Raw genomic sequence first — 21,400 nt, 5'->3', positions numbered from 1 at the left:
AGGCGGTTGATTAAGCGAAGCGAGGTGATGAAGAAAAAGAAAAAAATCCCTGTCTGTGAGAACTTCCTTCTGTTAACCTCAGACAAGATCGGGGGGGGGGTTGTCAAACTCGGGTCCAGGGACTTCCAGTGAAAGTCTAGTACACTGTACGAATGGATTGTGCTCATGCATACTGTATGCTTCAGGGCGAAATTCGTAAAAATCTGAGGCTACTTGGGACACATGCGTCTCTAATTTGTGTCTGTGAACGCTTGACCCGAACACTTTAAGGAACCATTTGCGTCGGCCTGTTGCCCAGCAGGAGCCGTAACTGCGCTGAGGAGCGCGCAGGCCGCTCCCGGACAGCTTCGGAGACACCTGAGATGAACCGGGGAAACCGTCCTATCAAACACATGCCGCCTCTGCCGAGTCCGGTTGCGACCGACGACTTCCGAAACGCCCACATACTGTGGACCTCGGGTCATTTATCATCCGACATGGAAGATTGTGTTCTTTCTAAAACTTGATTTTTTTTTTCTTTGGAAATCACTACAGCGTCCGGCCGTTCTCGCTTTTTTTTTTTTTTTTTATTTTTTTTTTTTTTGGCCGTGCGCGCTCCCGCGACGACGCTGGGCGCGGCGCCGCACTCACCTGACGAAGCCGCAGGGTCGGGGACGAGAGGAAGGCGTCGACCGAAACCGTAAAAGGTTTTCTCCCGCCAGAGGAAGCGTGTGAGTTGTTCCCGCGTTACGTCCGGCACATCTCCCGTTAAACCGACCGATGTGCGAGCGTGCGGAAAGGCGCACAGAGCGAGAGGAGACGGAGACGGAGGCGGGCGGCTCAGAGATCCCGGAAACACTGGTCTTCTCTTAGTGATCACCTATAGCTTTGTTTTTGTTTTTGTAATATTTTAGATAAGTTTTGTTGTTGTTGTTGTTGCTGTTTTTTTGTTTTGTTTTGGGTTTTTTTTTGCTTTTTGCGAATGCTTTTGACCCGGCTGCGTAGATTTGTTAAACCCGGTTACAACCGAGAAGCACCAACAATTATAAAATGAGACGTGTTGATTTCAGACCCGCGGACAGGACCAGACAACTCTGATTTCACGCATTTTCAATTCATGCAATGCGAACAGGCCTGCTGACTGACGGTGTGTGTGTGTGTGTGTGTGTGTGTGTGTGTGTGTGAGAGAGAGAGAGAGAGAAACTCCGTTTGTGTGTCCTCCTTTTCCAGTCACTCAATAATATAATCAGTGATACCGTTCATAAAAACAGTATAGAAAGTGCCAAAAGTCAGCCTGCTGAATCAAAAAAAAAAAAAATTGCCACACTAGTTTGCAATTTATCATTTTAAGGCTTGTACAATATTCCTATAATCTCTTTTACCAGACTTAGAACATATATGGTACAGTTTAGTAACTTACATTGAGCCTAAAATACTTGAAACACCCCACTCTAGCAGCTCATTGCTAATATTAAAATATTCATATAATAACTTGTGAATTCGATCTGTCGTATTTACCCCTCATGGCTTCCCTTACGTTCTCTTATTCATTCATTAGCGATGGAGAAAACTTCGCAGCCAGTCCTATCGCCAACAGACTCGTTAACCCCTAAGCCTCGTTTAACACAGTTGTTTGATTTAGAGACACACGGTGGTAGAAATAATGAAGAGCAGCCAGATCACAAACAATCGTGTGCCGCTGCCATAGTGCAAATGTTACTGACATGTTGCAGCACTTCGTGCTACAGCCGAATCCAATTAGGATTCTTACATCCGTTTACACTTTGTCATAAACTTTAGTTCCTTTCATTAGCTGATACAGAGACAAATGACTGGTGTCACAAAATGTTTTTTTTTTTGTCTCTTTCGGTCTGGAGGTGTTGCTCCTACGTAGGAGTGTGGGGGGCCCTTTCACATATCTTTGGCCAGGGGCCTGTTGTCTGATAAACAATTGGTCACTGTAGGATATTTTGAGTTACAAGTACAAGCCTTTAATTTTTATTATTTCATATAATATTTGAAGTTGTTTATATTCATTTATTACCCTGAATAAAGAGTGCGACTATAAACAATGGACAGTTCATTTATGCCAACAACCAAAAGAACCAGGGCTCTGACTTTCTGTCTTTTTCTCATTTCCCAAATGTGCCCCACTTCTTTGAATCCCCCCCAAAAGTGATTATTGTGTGTGTGTCTCCCCCAGTGTTACAGGTTTACCCCTCAGACTGACTGAAGATGAGTGATTTAGAGAAAAAGGAGGGCAGAGTAGAGTCTCCAGTATTCAGCCATCCATTTGTGAAGAGTGACTGGTCCAAAGAAGATCCTCTGGGCCTCAGTAATGAACCTGGACCCTCAGACACAAAGTAAGACACCGTTTCTACTGTATGCAGAAAAGACTTGATATGAGTAGGGTTGGGGTTCGATGGCATTTTATCCAGTCTACATACTGAATCTGAATCTTGTAGTCTAATCCCTTTTCAAATCTAAGTTGTTTTAGCTTTCAGTTAAAATTCAAACGCTTAACTGAGACTATTTGTTGACCATGAGGTTAGAAAAAAACTTTTACACTTTATATCCACCAGCTATTTGATCTAAATACTCAAAGTCCTGATTCGTGGATGATGTTTCTTCTTGGGATGAAGTGCTCATCAAACTTTCCCAGCACCACTACGCTGTTTCGGTCTCCATCCTCAGCAACCTGAAACAACTTGTAAATGTTCTCTGCTTCGCTACCCATTGTATAGATGAGGCACCTCGCCAGCACCGCACCACTTGGCAGTTCTTTGAGTTTGGTTGCGACTCTGCGTCTTTCAAACTGCTGTTTTCAGTTGGGGCACTCGGCAGGTTTATCCCAGGCAGAGTTTGTCGGGGGATTAAATCCCGCAGTGCTGTCGCTTCCAGACTGTTGTACTTTTCCTTTGGGACAAACTTGTCAGCGCAAAAAATCTAACACCACGTGAAGTCACGCTTGTTAACTGCTTTATTTAGTTCTGCACAGCAGCACAGTTTACAACAGCAGAGTCGTATTCTATAAACTTTTATCTGAGTCTCTGAGTTGTGTTACAAGTCCTGACTCCAGACTCCTTCCCGTGAGAAGGTCAGGGCATGGGGCTGACTATTATACAGTCACACTGCGTCACAAGTCTTTCTCTATCTGTACTCTATGATAGCCACCAGATTGCTTGCCTATGTCCACCCTGCACTGTGTCCAACATCTCAGTCTTTAAACTTTCTATAAGAACAGTCCTCCCCTTCATTAGCAGCCCCCAGTAGAGCAGCGATCACTTTGGTGTATGTGTTATGGTTTAAGCTGAGTTGGTAGTTCCTCTTTTTTTGGACAGCTTTTTATACAAACTCAATCAACATTTGGCACAGTTTTTGCTGTTTTTGCTGCAGCCGTGTGTGAATGCAGTCAACCACCAACTGGATGACACTTTCAAACTCCTCCTTTTCTGTCAGGATCTGTAATGGTTCATTACAGATCAAAGGCTCAAGAGTGCATCAGTCATGACTAGAGCTTTACCATTCACATGTACCACCTTTTACTCGAATCTGAGAAGCTTGATACAGAAAAGTTATATTTTAGGTAGTAACTCACCCCATGCTCTGAAAACAGGACTTCTGTGGAGGAGCAGCTGTCCTGGTGTGCTTTGCACGTGCCGAAGGAGCCAGTCTCTACCAGCTGTGGACACTCGTTCTGCAGACAGTGCATCACCTCAAACCGGAACCAGTCTGGTTCATCAGGAGACTCCTTTTGTCCCCAGCGTGGACAAGGATCCAGAGCAAGACCTCAACTGCAGACAGCCAGTCCGACCAGCACTGTACAAAGTAGGACTGCATATCTCTCTGCTGATGTCCTCATTTCTGAAAACAGGACTTGTTGTGTTGCAGCACTTACCATGCTTTTTTTTTTTTCTTCTCTTTCAGTAAGTAGTGGTCTGCAGGAGGTTTTAGATGAACATAAGATAAGTCTGAGGAGGAGATGTGAACAGGTGACTGAAGGAACTGCTGAAACAGGAAGAGGAACCCTCCTCAACAGGATCTACACTGAGCTCTACATCACAGAGGGACAGAGTGAAGAGGTAAATACCCAACATGAGGTGAGGCAGCTTGAGACAGCTTCAAAGATGGAGACCCTCCATGACACTCCAATCAAGTGCCACAACATCTTTAAAGCCTTACCTGACCAACAGAGACACATCAGAGTTGTTCTGACGAACGGCGTCGCTGGTGTTGGAAAAACCTTCTCAGTGCAGAAGTTCACTCTGGACTGGGCAGAGGGCTTTGAAAACCAAGATATCAGTCTGCTGATTCTACTTTCGTTTAGGGAGCTGAACTTGATCAAAGATGAGTGGTACAGTCTTCTCATGCTGCTCCATGTTTTCCATCCAACATTGCAGAAGGTCACAGCAGAGAAGCTCGCTTTCTGTAAAGTTTTGTTCATCTTTGACGGCCTGGATGAGAGCAGACTTTCACTGGATTTTGACAGAAGAAAAGTTGTGTCTGATGTCACGCAGAAATCATCAGTCAACGTGCTGTTGACAAACCTCATCCAGGGAAATCTGCTTCCGTCGGCTCTTGTCTGGATAACTTCCCGACCTGCAGCAGCCAATCAGATCCCTCCTACATATGTTCACAGAGTAACAGAAGTACGAGGCTTCACTAACGCGCAGAAGGAGGAGTACTTCAGGAAGAGATTCGGTGATGAAGAACTGTCCAGCAGAATCATCTCGCACATCAAGACATCCAGGAGCCTCCACATCATGTGTCAAATCCCAGTCTTCTGTTGGATCACTTCTACAGTTCTGGAGGACATGTTGGCCACAGACCAGACAGGAGAGCTGCCTAAGACCCTGACTAACCTGTACTCACACTTCCTGCTGGTTCAGAAAAAGAGGGAGAAGCACAAGTATGATGAGGTGAATGAGATGTGTCCACAGGAGCTGATGGACGCTGACAGGGAAGTTCTTCTCAAGCTGGGGGGGCTGGCGTTTAAACATCTGGAAAAAGGAAACATCTTGTTCTACCAAAAAGACCTGGAGCAGTGTGGTCTTGATGTCACAGAGGCCACGGTGTACTCAGGAGTTTGTACAGAGATCTTCAAAAGAGAGCATGTGATCTTCCAGAAAACAGTCTACTGCTTTGTTCATCTGAGCATTCAGGAGTTTCTGGCTGCGGTCTACATGTTTCACTGTTATCTCAACAGTAACACAACAGTCCTGAAGGCTTTCCGGGGAAAAGACTACAAACATAGAGACTCAAACCCAAACTCTTTTCTCAAGAAGATATCTAAAATTTTTGGAAACCATGATAGCCGTTATCCATCTCTGGATGTCTTCCTGAGGAGAGCCATGGAGAAATCCCTTGACAGTAACAGTGGCCACCTGGACCTGTTTGTTCGCTTCCTTCATGGCCTCTCTCTGGAGTCCAACCAGAGACTCTTAGGAGGCCTGCTGGGTCAGACAGAGAACAGTCCAGAAATCATCCAGAAAGCCATCGACAACCTGAAGGAGATGAACATGTACGAAATCTCTCCTGACAGAAGCATCAACATCTTCCACTGTCTGATGGAGATGAACGACCACTCAGTACATCAGGAGATCATGGAGTTCATGAAGTCAGAGAACAGATCAGAGAAGGAACTCTCTGTGATCCACTGCTCGGCTCTGGCCTACATGCTGCAGATGTCAGAGGAGGTTCTGGATGAGTTGGACCTGAACAAGTACAACACATCATACCAGGGACGACTGAGACTGATCCCAGCTGTGAGGAACTGCAGAAAGGCTCAGTAAGTCCAGACATGAGCATTAGAATTATTGATAAGTAAATTAGATTAGTGGTTTAGTCAAATTCATATATACACAGTATTAAATTATTCTCATTATTCTTAGTTTGTGTTTTTTTTCTTGAGGTGTTGTAAATACTGTGAGCGCCAGGTTGAAGATTTTTCAGTCAGTTGTGATTATTGCCTTTAAGAAAATAAACAAGGCTATTTTTTTGTTTAATAATGAGATTTGTTAGATGCTACATTTATTTGTTATTATTCTACCTGTGTTGTTTCTGGTCTTTTTGGGTTTATGCAAACCTGGTAAAACAAATTAGATCGGGACTCCACCTATTTCACAACGCAATGTGGTTCAAAGTGTTGGGGAATACGACTGCATATGAGTAAAAATGGTATAAAGCCGTGAGTGTCTCCATGGGGAGCTATATGACATTTGATAAATGTCCTCAAGTGATGTTATTTGAGTCAGCGTCAGTTGGATCTGAAGTCTACAAGTTTGAAAATTAAAAAAATGCCCGGGTGTGGAGTTAGAAAGAAGGGAACTTACCAGACCTCTGTAGCCCCCCACCCTCATCTCTGCTGCAGGCTACATTAGCACCCAGCAGCATAAACCACTCCAATCTAACATCCAAGTTTTGGCGGTTCAGTTGCATCGTAGTTAGTGTAGACAACAGGTTTTGCCAAGGAAGAGGAATGTGTGAAATAAGAAAGATGATAGCTCTGGTTCCGCGGTATCAGTTTTAATACGTCTGACAGTGTAACAAGAGTGCTGAAGTCATAATGAGCATGGAGGATGTTCAGGGCACCTCACCCCCTTTTAAATCAAATGAAACAAAAAATGCCCCGCTTAAAGTAAAGGTGCTACTTTACATTGTTTACTTCTCAACATTTAAGTGAGTATGTAACTTTTGCTGAACAGCGTCCGGTGTGGTAACAACAAACACTTATGAGATAAAGGTTTAAACTAAAAATAGTGTAACAGTTGCACAAGCAGAGAATAGTCATCTAATCACTGAACTGACTCAGTAATGTCATTTACACAACAATCTCTTTCAAGTTCGTAAACATTCAGATTAGCCATGATCAATAAAGTACTGGTCATACCAGACCCAGAGATACTGCTTCTGAATTAAACTTTTCACTTTGAAGAGTGAAATTGTGATGTTTCTTTTTTAAGTTTCATGAACTGGCTTTAAAGTCTTTCCAAATATTCAGTTAAATTAGACAGAAACTCAGGTGTTTTCTCTCTTGTTCGTGTAGAGGAGAGTAGTAACAGGAAAATGCATCAGCCAAGAAGAGAAAGTCTGAATATATAAGAGTAGAATGGGAGAACTCAGACTTCTTATACGCACCAAAGGTCAATGTTATGTTTTTCTCATGACATTTTGTGAAAACAATTTAGCAAAAAACTAGCAAGAAGATCTCTGAGTTAAACTCGTAAGCAATGTTCTGGAGTCAATTTAGAAATAGTGGAAAAAATAAAAATGTTTTTCTAAACAAGATGGCTTCATTTTGACTCTGGGGATCATATCACATTATGGTAGCTGAAAATTAACTTCATTTTTCCTCCCTTCACCTGCAATATTAAAGTAAAACAATGATTCCCACTAAAGGTCTGCAGGTATGAGAGCGAGTGATGAGGAATATTGTTGTCAAACAATATAAAATAAGATTAGCTCAACCACGAATGTGAAGAATAGATGTTAATCAAATTATGTCATGTTTTGTTATCAAATGCAGAGTGTATTTTTTTATTACAAATTGTCTGATTTTATTCTAGCAGATTGTACATATTTTCTAATCACAGACTTGCTGTGTGTGAGCTCTCAGAGACTCACTGTGAAGTGGTGGCCTCAGCTCTGAAGTCCAATCCCTCCCATCTGAGAGAACTGATCCTGAGTGGGAACAATCTAAAGGATTCAGGAGCGAAGCTGCTGTCTGCTGGACTGGAGAGTCCAAACTGTAGACTGGAGAGTCTGAGGTCAGTTCATGGACTGGAGCTATTGTAGTTTTCTTTGTATATATTCAATTCAAATCAATTCAAATTCAAAACTTTCGGTCTTTCATTGGTACATACATTATTTTGATTTGTGTGTGGAGATTTTTTTTTTTTTTTTTTAAATAAGCTGGTGAAGAGAATGGACTCAGAGAAAGTTGAGACCAGTCATAGTTTTTTTGATTTAGAGTAGTACATAATGTATATAGTTTTTGAAAATATTCTTTTTGTCTTGAAATAAGAAGAAGATGATAGCTCTGTCTACGGGTATCAGCTTTACACGCCTGACAGTGTAACAAGAGTGCTGAAGTCATAATATACGGAGGATGTCTTCAGGGCACTCACCCCCTTTAAATCAAATGAAATAAAAAATGCCCGCTAAAGTAAAAGGTAAAGTACTAACATTGTTTTACTTTCAACATTTAAGTGAGTATAACTTTGCTGAACAGCCCCGTGGTAACAACAAACACTTATGAGATAAAGGTTAAACTTAAAATAGTGTAACAGTTGCACAAGTAGCATTAGTCATCTAATCACTGAACTGACTAGTAACGTCATTTTTACACAACAATCTTTCAAAGTTCTGTGAAACATTCAGATTAGCCATGATCAATAAAGTACTGGTCATACCAGACCCAGAGATACTGTTTCTGAATTAAACTTCTTTCACTTTGAAGAGTGCCTAGGATAGTTTTTTTAAGTTTCATGAACTGGCTTTTTAAAAGCCCTTTTCCAAAATATTCAGTTAAATTAGACAGAAAACTCAGGTGTTTTCTCTGTTCTGTAGAGGAGAGTAGTAACAGGAAAAATGCATCAGCCAAGAAGAGAAAGTCTGAATATATAAGATAGAATGGGAGAACTCAGACTTCTTATACGCACCAAAGGTCAATGTTATGTTTTTTCTCATGACATTTTGTGAAAACAATTTAGCAAGCAAAACTAGCAAGAAGATCTCTGAGTTAAACTCTCAGAAGCAATGCCTCTGGAGTCAATTTAGAAATAGTGGAAAAAATAAAAATGTTTTTCTAAACAAGATGGCTTCATTTTGACTCTGGGGACTCCAAGTATCACATTATGGGTAGCTGAAAATTAACTTCCTCTTTCCTCCCTTCACCCGGGGTAATATTAAAGTAAAACAATGATTCCTCACTAAAGGTCTGCAGTATATGAGAGTTTAGTGATGAGGAATATTGTTGCTGCAAACAATATAAAATAAGATTAGCTCAACCACTTAATGTGAAGAATAGATGTTAATCATTATGTCATGTTTTGTTATCAAATGCAGAGAGTGTATTTTTTTATTACTAAATTGTCTGATTTTATTCCTAGTAGCAGATTGGTACATACATTTCTAATCACAGATCTCTGTTGTGCTGTGTGAGGCTCTCGCAGAGACTCACTGTGAAGTAAGTGTGGCCTCAGCCTCAGAAGTCCAATCCTCCCATCTGGAGAGAACTGATCCTGAGTGGGAACAATCTAAAGGATTCAGGAGCGGCGCTGCTGTCTGTTGGACTGAGAGTCCAAACTGTGAGACTGGAGAGTCTGAGGTCAGTTCATGGACTGGGTTGCTATTGTAGTTTTCTTTTGTATATATTCGGCTTCAAATCAATTCAAATTCAAAACTTTCGGTCTTTTCATTGGCAGTACATACATTATTTTGATTTGTGTGTGGGGATTTTTTTTTTTTTTTAAATAAGTTGGTGAAGAGAATGGACCTCAGAGAAAGCTTGAGATTCAGTCATAGTTTTTTTGATTTAGGGTAGTACAGACGTATATATAGTTTTTGAAAATATTCTTTTTGTCTTGAAATAAGAAACTTTATGAACAAACTAACAGATATTCTGGTACTCCTGCTCCTTAAACATGACAAAACCTGCATCTCTCTTCAACAAACAAATATTGCACCTTAACTGGGAAGTCACATGATAGAATAGGATGCAGTGTCATTCATTGATTGGCGAATGACAATTTATCAAATGTGAGCTTTTTGGGAAAAATAAAAGGTTTCTAAGGTTCCAGTTTATTTCACATGCGTTTCTTCAAAGAGTTTGCCAGCAGCTAGAAAGTGTTTATAAAAAACAACTCAAATCTCATTATGATCTGATATTATGGATCCATCTGCTGAAGTGACAGGAGAGAATGAGAGTGAAGACTGCAGGTTAAGAGAATTCACTGCCTTCCAGAATTTTGATGGATTTGAATATGAATTGGGAATTAAAAGCAAATATTAATTAGTTTTAGCCTTTCGTATTTCGGCTGTGCATTTGTTTCTGAGATGCCTGAAGAGCTTCATCGAGGATGGGATTAAAGAACACTTTAAAGGTGCACAGGGTCAAAGAGTGCTCATTTTCTGATATAACGGGAAAGTAGTTGTAGGACTAGTGGAGCAAGATAAGTAGGGGTGACACCTGGATCACTGAGCAGGCCGTGGCATTTAGACGAAACTGCCCCTCAAGCCAGTGGGGTCAGCCATAGCATCTTAGCCTCTGCCGCTACAGTGCAGATATAAGGCCTTGTCTTGGGTGAGGGTAGGAGTTAAAAGCAGCTTAAAATCTGTTAGGTCAGTTTAGATCAGGGGTTGAGAACGGTGTTTCCTGTCATGCCCCAGAAGATTTATGACGGCATGGCCTGATACCCACTGCAGAACCCATTGACAGGTCGAAACGTCATTTAACATGAATACTGGGTCAGCCATGTTTGTTGTTTGCCGGGTTATCACATGTTTGCTTACGTCATCAGTCTTTTATTTTTCTTTACTGATGCCTGTCGTGTCAGAGAGAGGCAACGGAGACTAAACAGAGAACATGAATGAAATCTTTGATAAGGGATTTGTTGGCCGCAGAACAGGATCAAAAATGGAATTGGCTATCAGGACCCATCTTTACTTTTAACATTGTTTAAGCTACCAAATACAGGAAGAAGAAGGTCGTAATGAATTAAACAATGAACTGAATTTTTGTCCAACATGTCTGATTTGATATTTATCTTCTAATTACAGATTTGACTGAGGTCAGCAGCATGTTATTAATCTGTGTTGACACGAATAGATGTATGAATGTTGTGGTCACATTTGGATGATGTGTGTAGAAGGCTGACATGATGATGATCCACAATAACACAATGACAATGTCACTCCAGGGATTTTAGGGAAAATTCAGCCTGACATGTTTGTTATCTTTGAAAACTTGAGGATGTTGTAGATATAGTCAAATCTCAAATACATTTAGCTGCACAACAATGAGTTTGTATTGTTGGAGCCACCGGTAGAGCTGGCAGAGTTTAAGAGGTGAAGTCAATACGTGTCGAGTGAAGCAGCAGCAGCTTGCTATCATTAATATCTCTTTTTCACTTTTTGTATTTTGCTGTTTTTAACCTGCATCCTGTTGTCTAGGTGTTTGATTTCCATTTTCTAAACTTCTATATTATAAACCTTCTTCAGTTCTTGAACAGATTATGAACATTGAATAGTCACAGGAAATGTGTCTTTTGAAGTTACAAGTTTTATTCTTTATTCAGATTGAATGGCTGCAGGTTGTCAGAGATCAGCTGTTCTTCTCTGGTCTCAGCTCTGAAGTCCAACCCGTCCCATCTGAGAGAACTGGAGCTGAGTGGAAACAACCTGCAGGATTCAGGATTGAAGCTGCTGTGTGGTTTTCTGGAGAGTCCAGACTGTAGACTGGAGACTCTGAGGTCAGACACCATTTTTTAGTTCTGTGCTTAGATTAATATAATGTGAAAGTTGTGGTGACACAAAACTGCAGACATAGGGGTGATATTATACTGATCCACACTGAGTATCTTAATGGTAAAGTCGATTTTCTCCTTCTATGGTTTGGTCCAGTGACTGTTCCCAGAGCAATGTTGAGGAAACTCCAAAATCCTACATTTTTCTACTAGATTTCCAAGTGTGGATGAGATGTTTGCAGCTGTAAGGGGTTGTTGTAAGTGGAGTTACAGAAATAATATTTCCTAAATCGACATATTACTTCCTCTACATTAACTGCTCCCAGAAACCGCAGCTTCCATGTCGATTGAAAATGACGGCAGCTGGACTGATACTCACCTCGTACTGATTGATCCCCCCACCACCTAAAATCCAGCCTGACATATTTGGTATCTTTGGAAACATAGAATCTCAAACATATTTCTTTTTTTTTTTTTTTAATTCGTGTTTGGCTGCACAACATGAGTTTGTATAGATGAAGCCACTGATGGAGCTGGCAGTTTTTTACCCCTTTTCCACTAAGGCAGTTCGAGGGGTTGGAATGGAGCCGTTGCCTAGTCTCGAACCAGGTCTTAGCATTTCAAAAGCCAAAGAACTGGCTCTCGTCCAGGAAAACTGGTTCAAGAGCAGCACCTACACTTTGCTGGTCTAGAACCAAGAACTGCTTACATCAGGGGCTTGGGGGCAGGATTATCGTGACCAACAAGACCAACTAAAGCTTTTTGACCAACATTTTTTAAAAACCAGAGCTAGTGTAGCATCTAGTCTGCCTAATCCAAAGAAGAAGAAAAACCAGAGCCAGTGTGGAGGTGAAATCGAAACAAAAGACTTTTGTAGTACAACATTGTTGTTGTGCTTGGCACTAGCGTTGCAGGGAAAGCAGAGACATATACGGATGTATACAGTGACGTAATGACATGGCTCTGTGGTGGTTCCCTAGCCCGTGGAAAGCAAACCGGTTCTTACAAGGTTTGCAAGTTGAACAGGCTCCTAACCGGCACTAGTACCAGCCCAGAACTAGCACTAGGTTTGTGTTGGTGCAAAGGGGGGTAAATAACTACGTTTTTAGTGAAGCAGCAGCAGCTTGCTATCATTAATATCTCTTTTTCACTTTTTGTATTTTGCTGTTTTTAACCTGCATCCTGTTGGGTTCAGGTGTTTGGATTTCCATTTTCTAAACTTCTATATTATAAACCTTCTTCAGCTCTGAACAGATTATGAAACATTGAATAGTTTCAAGCAGGAAATGTGTCTTTTGAAGTTACAAGTTTTATTCTTTATTCAGATTGAATGGCTGCAGGTTGTCAGAGATCAGCTGTTCTTCTCTGGTCTCAGCTCTGAAGTCCAACCCGTCCCATCTGAGAGAACTGGAGCTGAGTGGAAACAACCTGCAGGATTCAGGATTGAAGCTGCTGTGTGGTTTTCTGGAGAGTCCAGACTGTAGACTGGAGACTCTGAGGTCAGACACCATTTTTTAGTTCTGTGCTTAGATTAATATAATGTGAAAGTTGTGGTGACACAAAACTGCAGACATAGGGGTGATATTATACTGATCCACACTGAGTATCTTAATGGTAAAGTCGATTTTCTCCTTCTATGGTTTGGTCCAGTGACTGTTCCCAGAGCAATGTTGAGGAAACTCCAAAATCCTACATTTTTCTACTAGATTTCCAAGTGTGGATGAGATGTTTGCAGCTGTAAGGGTTGTTAGGTGGAGTTACAGAAATAATATTTCCTAAATCGACATATTACTTCCTCTACATTAACTGCTCCCAGAAACCGAGCTTCTATGTCGATTGAAATGACGGTAGCTGGACTGATACTCACCTCGCACTGATTGATCCCCACCACCTAAAAATCCAGCCTGACATATTTGGTATCTTTGGAAACATAGAATCTCAAACATATTTCTTTTTTTTTTTTTTTTTTAATTCGTGTTTGGCTGCACAACATGAGTTTGTATAGATGAAGCCACTGATGGAGCTGGCAGTTTTTACCCCTTTTCCACTAAGGCAGTTCGAGGGGTTGAATGGAGCCGTTGCCTAGTCTCAACCAGGTCTTAGCATTTCAAAAGCCAAAGAACTGGCTCTCGTCCAGGAAAACTGGTTCAAGAGCAGCACCTACACTTTGCTGGTCTAGAACCAAGAACTGCTTACATCAGGGGCTTGGGGGCAGGATTATCGTGACCAACAAGACCAACTAAAGCTTTTTGACCAACATTTTTTAAAAACCAGAGCTAGTGTAGCATCTAGTCTGCCTAATCCAAAGAAGAAGAAAAACCAGAGCCAGTGTGGAGGTGAAATCGAAACAAAAGACTTTTGTAGTACAACATTGTTGTTGTGCTTGGCACTAGCGTTGCAGGGAAAGCAGAGACATATACGGATGTATACAGTGACGTAATGACATGGCTCTGTGGTGGTTCCCTAGCCCGTGGAAAGCAAACCGGTTCTTACAAGGTTTGCAAGTTGAACAGGCTCCTAACCGGCACTAGTACCAGCCCAGAACTAGCACTAGGTTTGTGTTGGTGCAAAGGGGGGTAAATAACTACGTTTTTACTGAAGCAGCAGCATATTGACATTAATAATAATGACAGCCTTTTTTAAATTTTTGTATTTTGCTGTTTTTAACCTGCATCCTGTTGGGTTCAGGAGTTTGGAGTTTCCATTTTCTAAACTTCTACATTATAAACCGTCTTCAGCTCTGAACAGATTATGAAACATTGAATAGTTTCAAGCATGAACTTCATCTTCTAAAGTTAGATTTTATTCTTTATTCAGATTGAGTGGCTGCAGGTTTTCAGAGATCAGCTGTTCTTCTCTGGTCTCCGCTCTGAAGTCCAACCCGTCCCACCTGAGAGAACTGGAGCTGAGTGGAAACAACCTGCAGGATTCAGGATTGAAGCTGCTGTGTGGTTTTCTGGAGAGTCCAGGCTGTCGACTGGAGACTCTGAGGTCAGTTCACTGACTGTCTGTTGCTGTTGTAGATCTTATATCTTTAATCCACAGCTTAACCCAATTTATCTTCACACATAACTTTAATCCATTCGTTTTGAAGTAATTAATTACATTTTAAATTGTCGCTGTTGCATATTTCCAGTTTTCTTTTCTAAGACTAAGAAATATTCCTTCAGTTTCAGCTCATTTTGTCCAAGGCGTCGAAGAGGTTAGACAGTTCCTTTTGGGTTACTTCTTGCACCAGCTCGGACCTATCCATAGCACTTACTTCCATTATGTTTGTTTCTGCCGTAGGTGGCGACGCCATTTTGAGTGGTGGAGTTTGGTCTCCATCTGAGTTTGCCTCTGTTTTGTGGATTTTTACAGTTCAAAACCCAAAGGGGTAGAATCCTATTGTGTTTGTGCCAGTTTATTATTATTATTATTATTATTATTATTATTATTATTATTATTATTATTATTATTATTATTATTATCTGTTGCAGCGGCTCAAATTACCATGAGCTGGTATGAGCTAGAAACATGAAACTAGGCTTAATAACTGGAAACGATGTATGCTTTCCAAGAAACATGAGGCCAGTCAGCCAGATGGTGGCGCTGTAATTAAGTCCCAAAAATGCAATTTTGGAAGGGCCACACTACTTAAACCGCAAGTCAAATTCACTTGACATTTGAAATAAAGCTCCCGCTCAATATGCTCTACAAAAAAAAAACCTGAGGTATGTCAGTTGCTGAGAACTCGGTACCTGAGAATGTGGTAAGAATAGAGCTTGTTCATTGGTGCACCGTTTGCGCCTACATATTGCTATTCTTCTATTTCACACGGGATGTGTAAAGATGGCAGACAGTCTACCTCTCTCATCATCAGCTCAAGTCCAAACATGGAAAAGCTACTGCTAGATAGACAGCGGGCTTGTCATAGCAGACGTTAGAGTTAGGGGCAGGGATAGTGGTAGGTTCAGTGTTGAATTATCAAAATGATCACTATATTGATTTACAAAAAAAAGATTCACAATTTTATTTCTCCTTTCTGCTGTTTTTAAATATCCTGCAAGTGTCAAGAGGGAATGGAAATACGAAACTACCGTGTGTAGAACGAATCACCTGGCAGTCTTTTGCATACTAATTTTGTAGAGTTATCACGTTCTTGCACTTGAAACACGGCCACAACCATAGCTTAAAGAGCCTCTCGGACCATAAAAGTCAGCCGATAGATTTTTTTTTTTTGTGTTAGTTTGCATAATGTGAAACCAGTAACAATTTTTGACTCACATGTACAACTCAGTATACCCTACAAAAAGCCTCTTGGACAATAAAGGTCACCATGATGGATTTTTAGCTAATTTACATAATGTAAAACATAGTAAAAGAACATTAAACTTTTTTTGGATTTCAACTCTATCAACACCAGATTTGGTATACAGCCTTGCGTGACTGAGATACACACTTCTTTTATAAATGGGCAAGATCAGTCCAAAATCATGTTGATGTTTTTTTTGCTAATTTACATAATGTGAGAAACAGTAATATGACATAGGCTTTTTGGATTCCGGCTCTATTAACACCAAATTTGGTATACGGTCTTGTGGCAGTCAGATACACGATTCTGTCATAAATGAGCAAGATTGGTCAAAAAACATGGCCGCCATCAATCAAAAAACTTGGCCATAACTCAAGTTGCCTTAGATCAATCCTGATTAAATTCAGTGGGGACATCCGGCACTGCGTCCTGAACGTACACACCAATATGCTTAACACTTAAGTTATACACTTGTGGAAAATAACAATAAATCCAACATAACACACAACCTAGATCAATTGTAGCTTTGATAAGCCTTTCATTAACTCCAGTCTATGTATTTACTTTTGCTAATTCTTTTTGGAGGAAAATGTTAATAAACAGCACTGAAGTAGATTTTTTTCATCAGTGAGCTCCCCAATGCATTCAATATATGGTAGACAAGATAAGATGTTATTTACTACATGGACACTTTGTTGAATTTATAATTTTTTTTTCTCTGCATAAACTGTGATGATGAAACAAGCGTGTGATTGGTCTCACTCCTTCTTTAAACAGAATCAAACTAGCTGAAGTGACTTCAGTGTGCTCAGCTTTGTGAAGCCTGAAACCCACTCGATGTTGCTTGTAGCTTTAGTTTTGGGCGATTGAGCTGCTTCCTCCTGTTGAGCGCGCAAAGGTTAGAACCCACAAACTGCCGCTTGGAGCTATATTTCTCTCTGTGACTGTCCGCCGGATTTTGTTGCCATGTTGTAGTGGCGTGAACGTAACATCAGTCTGGAAAACCCACTTTAAGTCGATAATAGTAGGATAGGAGCGGGAGCTCTGTGAAGATGCAGCCTTCAGATTGACATATTGCATTTATTTAACCATTCTGACCATTTTCCAAAGCATTCAATCAAATCCATCTGTAATTTGGGATTAAAATAGTTTCAGTTTAATGTGTGTTTAGTTTCGGATTTCCTGAGCTGTTCTGCAGGATAGAGACCAAGACAATGAAATTATTGTAGTATGTTTTTAATCTATCATATCTGATTTGATATTGATTCTATATTTACAGACTCAACTGAGGTCAGCAGCATGTTTTTAATCTGCATTGACATGAATAGATGTATGAATGTTATGGTGACATTTGGATGATGTAGAAGACTAAAATTATGATCATCCACAATAACAGAATGACAGTAATTTTAGAGAAAAGCTCGTTGATTAGGGACATATCTGATTGGACGATAAATTAATTTTATCTACATGTTTTATTCATTATTCAGATTGAGTGGCTGCAGGTTGTCAGAGATCAGCTGTTCTTCTCTGGTCTCAGCTCTGAAGTCCAACCCGTCCCACCTGAGAGAACTGGGGCTGAGTGGAAACAACCTGCAGGATTCAGGAGTGAAGCTGCTGTGTGGTTCTCTGGCGAGTCCAGACTGTAGACTGGAGACTCTGAGGTCAGTTCACTGACTGTCTGTTGCTGTTGTAGATCTTATATCTTTAATCCACAACTGAACCTGATTTATCTTCACATATAACTAGTCCATTCATTTTGAATTAATTAATTAAATTTTAAACTGTCGTTGTTACATATTTCCAGTTTTCTTATCTTTTCTAAGACTGAGAAATATTCCTTCAGTTTCAGGTCATTTCAGTGAGTTATCATGACTAATGTCAGTTCACTAAAATTTTGTGTGTGTGTTTTGATGTCTGACACAAGTGTAAAAATTGTTCTCTTTTTTTCATAGAGTTGAATTTACTTGTTGAATGTGTTAAGGAGGAAAGGTTTAAGGGACCATGCTGTTGGTTTTTCATAAGTTTCAGTCCATTAACTACAAATCTTGTATTGTAAGTTGTCCTTTGGTGTTTTGAAAGTCGTCAACTAATAAATGTTATTATTGTTGTTATTATCCAGTTGTATTTATTTGACATTTTTCTGACCATTTTTCAAAGCATACCATTAGATCCATCTGAAATTTAGGATTAAAATAGTTTCTCTTCAATTCAGTATGTTTTTAGTTTAGAATTTTCCTGAGCTGATCTGCAGGATAGAGACCAGGACCAAGCACGACATTTTTACTGGATCAGTACTGGATATATTAAGTTTGATCCATTTCCGTAATTAATAAAATTATTGTATTAAGTTTTCATTCTATCATGAACTTCATCTTCTAAAGTTAGATTTTATTCATTATTCAGATTGAGTGGCTGCAGGTTGTCAGAGATCAGCTGTTCTTCTCTGGCCTCAGCTCTGAAGTCCAACCCGTCCCACCTGAGAGAACTGGATCTGAGAGACAACAACCTGCAGGATTCAGGAGTGAAGCTGCTGTGTGTTTTTCTGGCAAGTCCAGACTGTAGACTGGAGACTCTGAGGTCAGTTCACTGACTGTCTGTTGCTGTTGTAGATTTTATTTTTAATCCACAGCTGAACCGGATTTACCTTACGATAACTTGTAGAACCACACATCACTCATTACAGTCAGGGGGAGGGACTAATTTTTTCAAATAAACTGTAAAAAAATTCAGTAAGTTGTGTTAACTAAAATAAGTTTTTATCACAAATAATATATGAAGCATCCTCAGAAGTAATATTTGTACAAATAAATTGAAATTCACTCGCTGAAGAAAAAATGTTTTCCTTTTTTTTCAGTTCATTTCAGTGAACTGTCAGGACTAATGTGTGTTTGATAAAATTGTGTGCGTGTGTTTTGATATTTAACACAAGCGAGAAAATTGTCCCTACCCATTGTCCTTTTTTTCACAGAGTTGAAGGTTTAAATCCATCTGTAATTTGGGATTAAAATAGTTTCTGTTCAGTTTAATGTGTATTTAGTTTTGGATTTCCTGAGCTGATCTGCAGGATTGAGACCAGGACCAAGCAAGATGTTTTTACTGGATCAGGACTGGATATTTAAAGTTTGATCCATTTCAGTAATCAATAAAATTATTGTATTAGGTTTTTAGTCCAACCTATCTTATTTGTATGGAAGCCCTGAGCAAAGAAAAATTCTGGTGATCCATTTTCTAGGTCTGATCTAAATTCTTTTCTCTCATGTGTTTATAATTTAAGAACAGGTTTAAAAAGGTTTTTCCACGATAATCTTTCTGAAGTTCCTTATTTTTCATCATGAAAGAAAGCAAATGGAAAAAAAAAGTTTTGGCAGGTGAATTTTTTTTTCATTTTTTTTTTTAAGTGATTGTCGTTGTAAAACTCATTTCATCCACAAGAGGCTGAAGTCCACCACTACCCCAGTCTAGATAGAGCTAAAAGCATTCATGTTTAATCCCAGGTAATTTTTAATTGTTTGACCCTGCACTCTAAACACAAGGTACATTTATTGAGTGTTAGTAAGTTATGTATCATTACTGTCTTTCTTTTGGCTAGAAATGTAGTTCAATCAGCTCTAATCTGCCGTTACCATTAGCTATACCTACGATAGCCGTTAGCCTGCTAGCTAGCGGGTGAAAACGTATCATTCACGGCTAACAAATGGCTCGACTGCATGGCTAATGTTAGTTTACTAGAACGTGGCCATGGTAACGGGGACATGTCACCCCTTCTGAGTGGGATGTTTTACTGATGAAGATTAAAAGCCGATCAGGTTTGAATTTTCTCCCCGATAGTGTGTAGGTCTCAGTATGCCCCCTGTGAAAAAAGACAGCATCATTCAGAGTTGTCATAGTTGCTTTCACTTAAGTATTTTACTACAACAACAAATACTTGACGAAAAAAATGAAAAAAATTTCACCTGCCAAAACTTTTTTTTTTTTTTCCACCCGTTTTCACAGGTGACCAAAAAAGGAACAGAAAAAATTATCCTGGTAAAATTTTACTCTAACTTTTTTTTTTCCACCTTTTGTTAAATCATAAGCACAGGAGAGAAAAAAAAACATTCAGACCATACTTAGAAAATGGATCACCAGAATTATTTTTTTCACCTGCCTCTTAGGGCTTCCGTATTTTTGATATTGATTGTACATTTACAGACTAGACTGAGGTCAGCAGCTCGTTATTATTCTGTGTTGACACGAATAGATGTATGAATGTTGTGGTCACATTTGGATGATGTGTGTAGAAGGCTGACATGATGATGATCCACAATTACAGAATGACAAAGTCATGTTTTATTCATTATTCAGATTGAGTGGCTGCAGGTTGTCAGGGATCAGCTGTTCTTCTCTGGCCTCAGCTCTGAAGTCCAACCCGTCCCACCTGAGAGAACTGGGGCTGAGTGGAAACAACCTGCAGGATTCAGGATTGAAGCTTCTGTGTGGTTTTCTGGAGAGTCCAGACTGTAGACTGGAGATTCTGAGGTCAGTCCACTGACTGTCTGTTACAGTGACTGTTTATAAAGACGGACGATGCGTCTCCACTTCGTCCCATTGTACGAAAATGAAGCCAAAATATCCTGGATACGGGCGCTGCCATCTTGACGTCATTTGGAGCCAGAGTCTGTGCAGCAGTGATCGGTGGGTCGAGCTGTGGTGTCAAGGTCCCGCCCGTACGCCCGCCTGACTCAAACGCGAGCACAAGCGCAGCTGTCAATCATGCCGTCACATCCCCTTTTAATAATATCAAATATCTAATCATAACCAAACTTATCAGAAAGAAAACACTTGAACATACATCAGTGTGATCAACTCAACCTTAAATGACAGAAACCATCTTTGGGAAAAATTAATTTTACTTGTACTTCGATTTTTTTTTAGTTTGGCCCATGTCCCATCTTCTAACATGGAGGGGGCGGGGTTTATTACCTGTATTGCAGCCAGCCACCAGGGGGCGATCGAGATGTTTTGACTTCATTTTTCGGGAGCTGTCAGGTCGTCCATCTTTATATACAGTCATTGGTCTGTTACTGTGAGATAACTCTGAGGTCAGTTCACTGACTGTCTGTTGTTGTTGTAGATCTTATATCTTTAATCCACAACTGAACCTGATTTATCTTCACACATAACTTTAATCCATATATCTTCAATCAACTAATTACATTTTAAATTGTCGTTGTTACATATTTCCAGTTTTCTTATCTTTTCTAAGACTGAGAAATATTCCTTCAGTTTCAGGTCATTTCAGTGAGTTATCATGACTAATGTCAGTTCACTTAAATCAAACCTTCAGATCTCATACACTCAGAAAAAAAATATAGATTTTTTTCACTTAATTTCAGTGAAGTGTCAGGACTAATGTGTGTCTGCTAAAATTGTGTGCGTATATTTTGGATCTTTAACACAAGCAAAAAAATTTTTTTTCTATTTTTTTAATATTTGAAGTTTACTTGTTAAATGTGTTAAGGAGGAAAGTTTAAGGGACCACGCTGGTGGTTTTCCATAAGTTTCAGTCCATTAACTACAAATCTTGTATTGTAAGTTGTCCTTTGGTGTTTTGAAAGTCACCAACTAATAAATGTTATTATTGTTGTTATTATCATCCATCTGTAATGTGGGAATGAAA

The 21,400-nt window shown here is 39.9% G+C and overlaps 1 protein-coding gene across 7 annotated transcripts in view; it reads left to right on the top strand.

Annotated features, from left to right (window-relative positions):
• Nucleotides 1-21,400, top strand: part of LOC120798683 (NACHT, LRR and PYD domains-containing protein 12-like) — a 35,828-nt gene that overhangs the window by 3,107 nt on the left and 11,321 nt on the right. Inside the window, exons 1-11 of one of the 7 annotated variants that reach the window (XM_040143186.1) lie at nucleotides 607-710; nucleotides 2,183-2,342; nucleotides 3,596-3,807; nucleotides 3,907-5,767; nucleotides 7,572-7,745; nucleotides 11,277-11,450; nucleotides 12,770-12,943; nucleotides 14,262-14,435; nucleotides 17,229-17,402; nucleotides 18,145-18,318; nucleotides 20,086-20,259. In XM_040143186.1, the coding sequence (XP_039999120.1) occupies nucleotides 2,215-2,342; nucleotides 3,596-3,807; nucleotides 3,907-5,767; nucleotides 7,572-7,745; nucleotides 11,277-11,450; nucleotides 12,770-12,943; nucleotides 14,262-14,435; nucleotides 17,229-17,402; nucleotides 18,145-18,318; nucleotides 20,086-20,259 (3,419 nt within the window). In that variant the 5' untranslated portion in view covers nucleotides 607-710; nucleotides 2,183-2,214. Of the gene's footprint in view, nucleotides 1-606; nucleotides 711-1,097; nucleotides 1,127-2,182; nucleotides 2,343-3,595; nucleotides 3,808-3,906; nucleotides 5,768-7,571; nucleotides 7,746-11,276; nucleotides 11,451-12,769; nucleotides 12,944-14,261; nucleotides 14,436-17,228; nucleotides 17,403-18,144; nucleotides 18,319-20,085; nucleotides 20,260-21,400 lie in introns of those variants that run through there. The other 6 variants (XM_040143183.1, XM_040143180.1, XM_040143182.1 and 3 more) reach the window with 6 other exon arrangements.

The sequence above is a fragment of the Xiphias gladius genome, chromosome 14, assembly GCF_016859285.1.
Source record: "Xiphias gladius isolate SHS-SW01 ecotype Sanya breed wild chromosome 14, ASM1685928v1, whole genome shotgun sequence".
Lineage (NCBI taxonomy): Eukaryota > Metazoa > Chordata > Actinopteri > Istiophoriformes > Xiphiidae > Xiphias > Xiphias gladius.
Note: the sequence above shows the minus strand (reverse complement) of the source record. Positions and strands in the feature narration are given on the sequence as shown.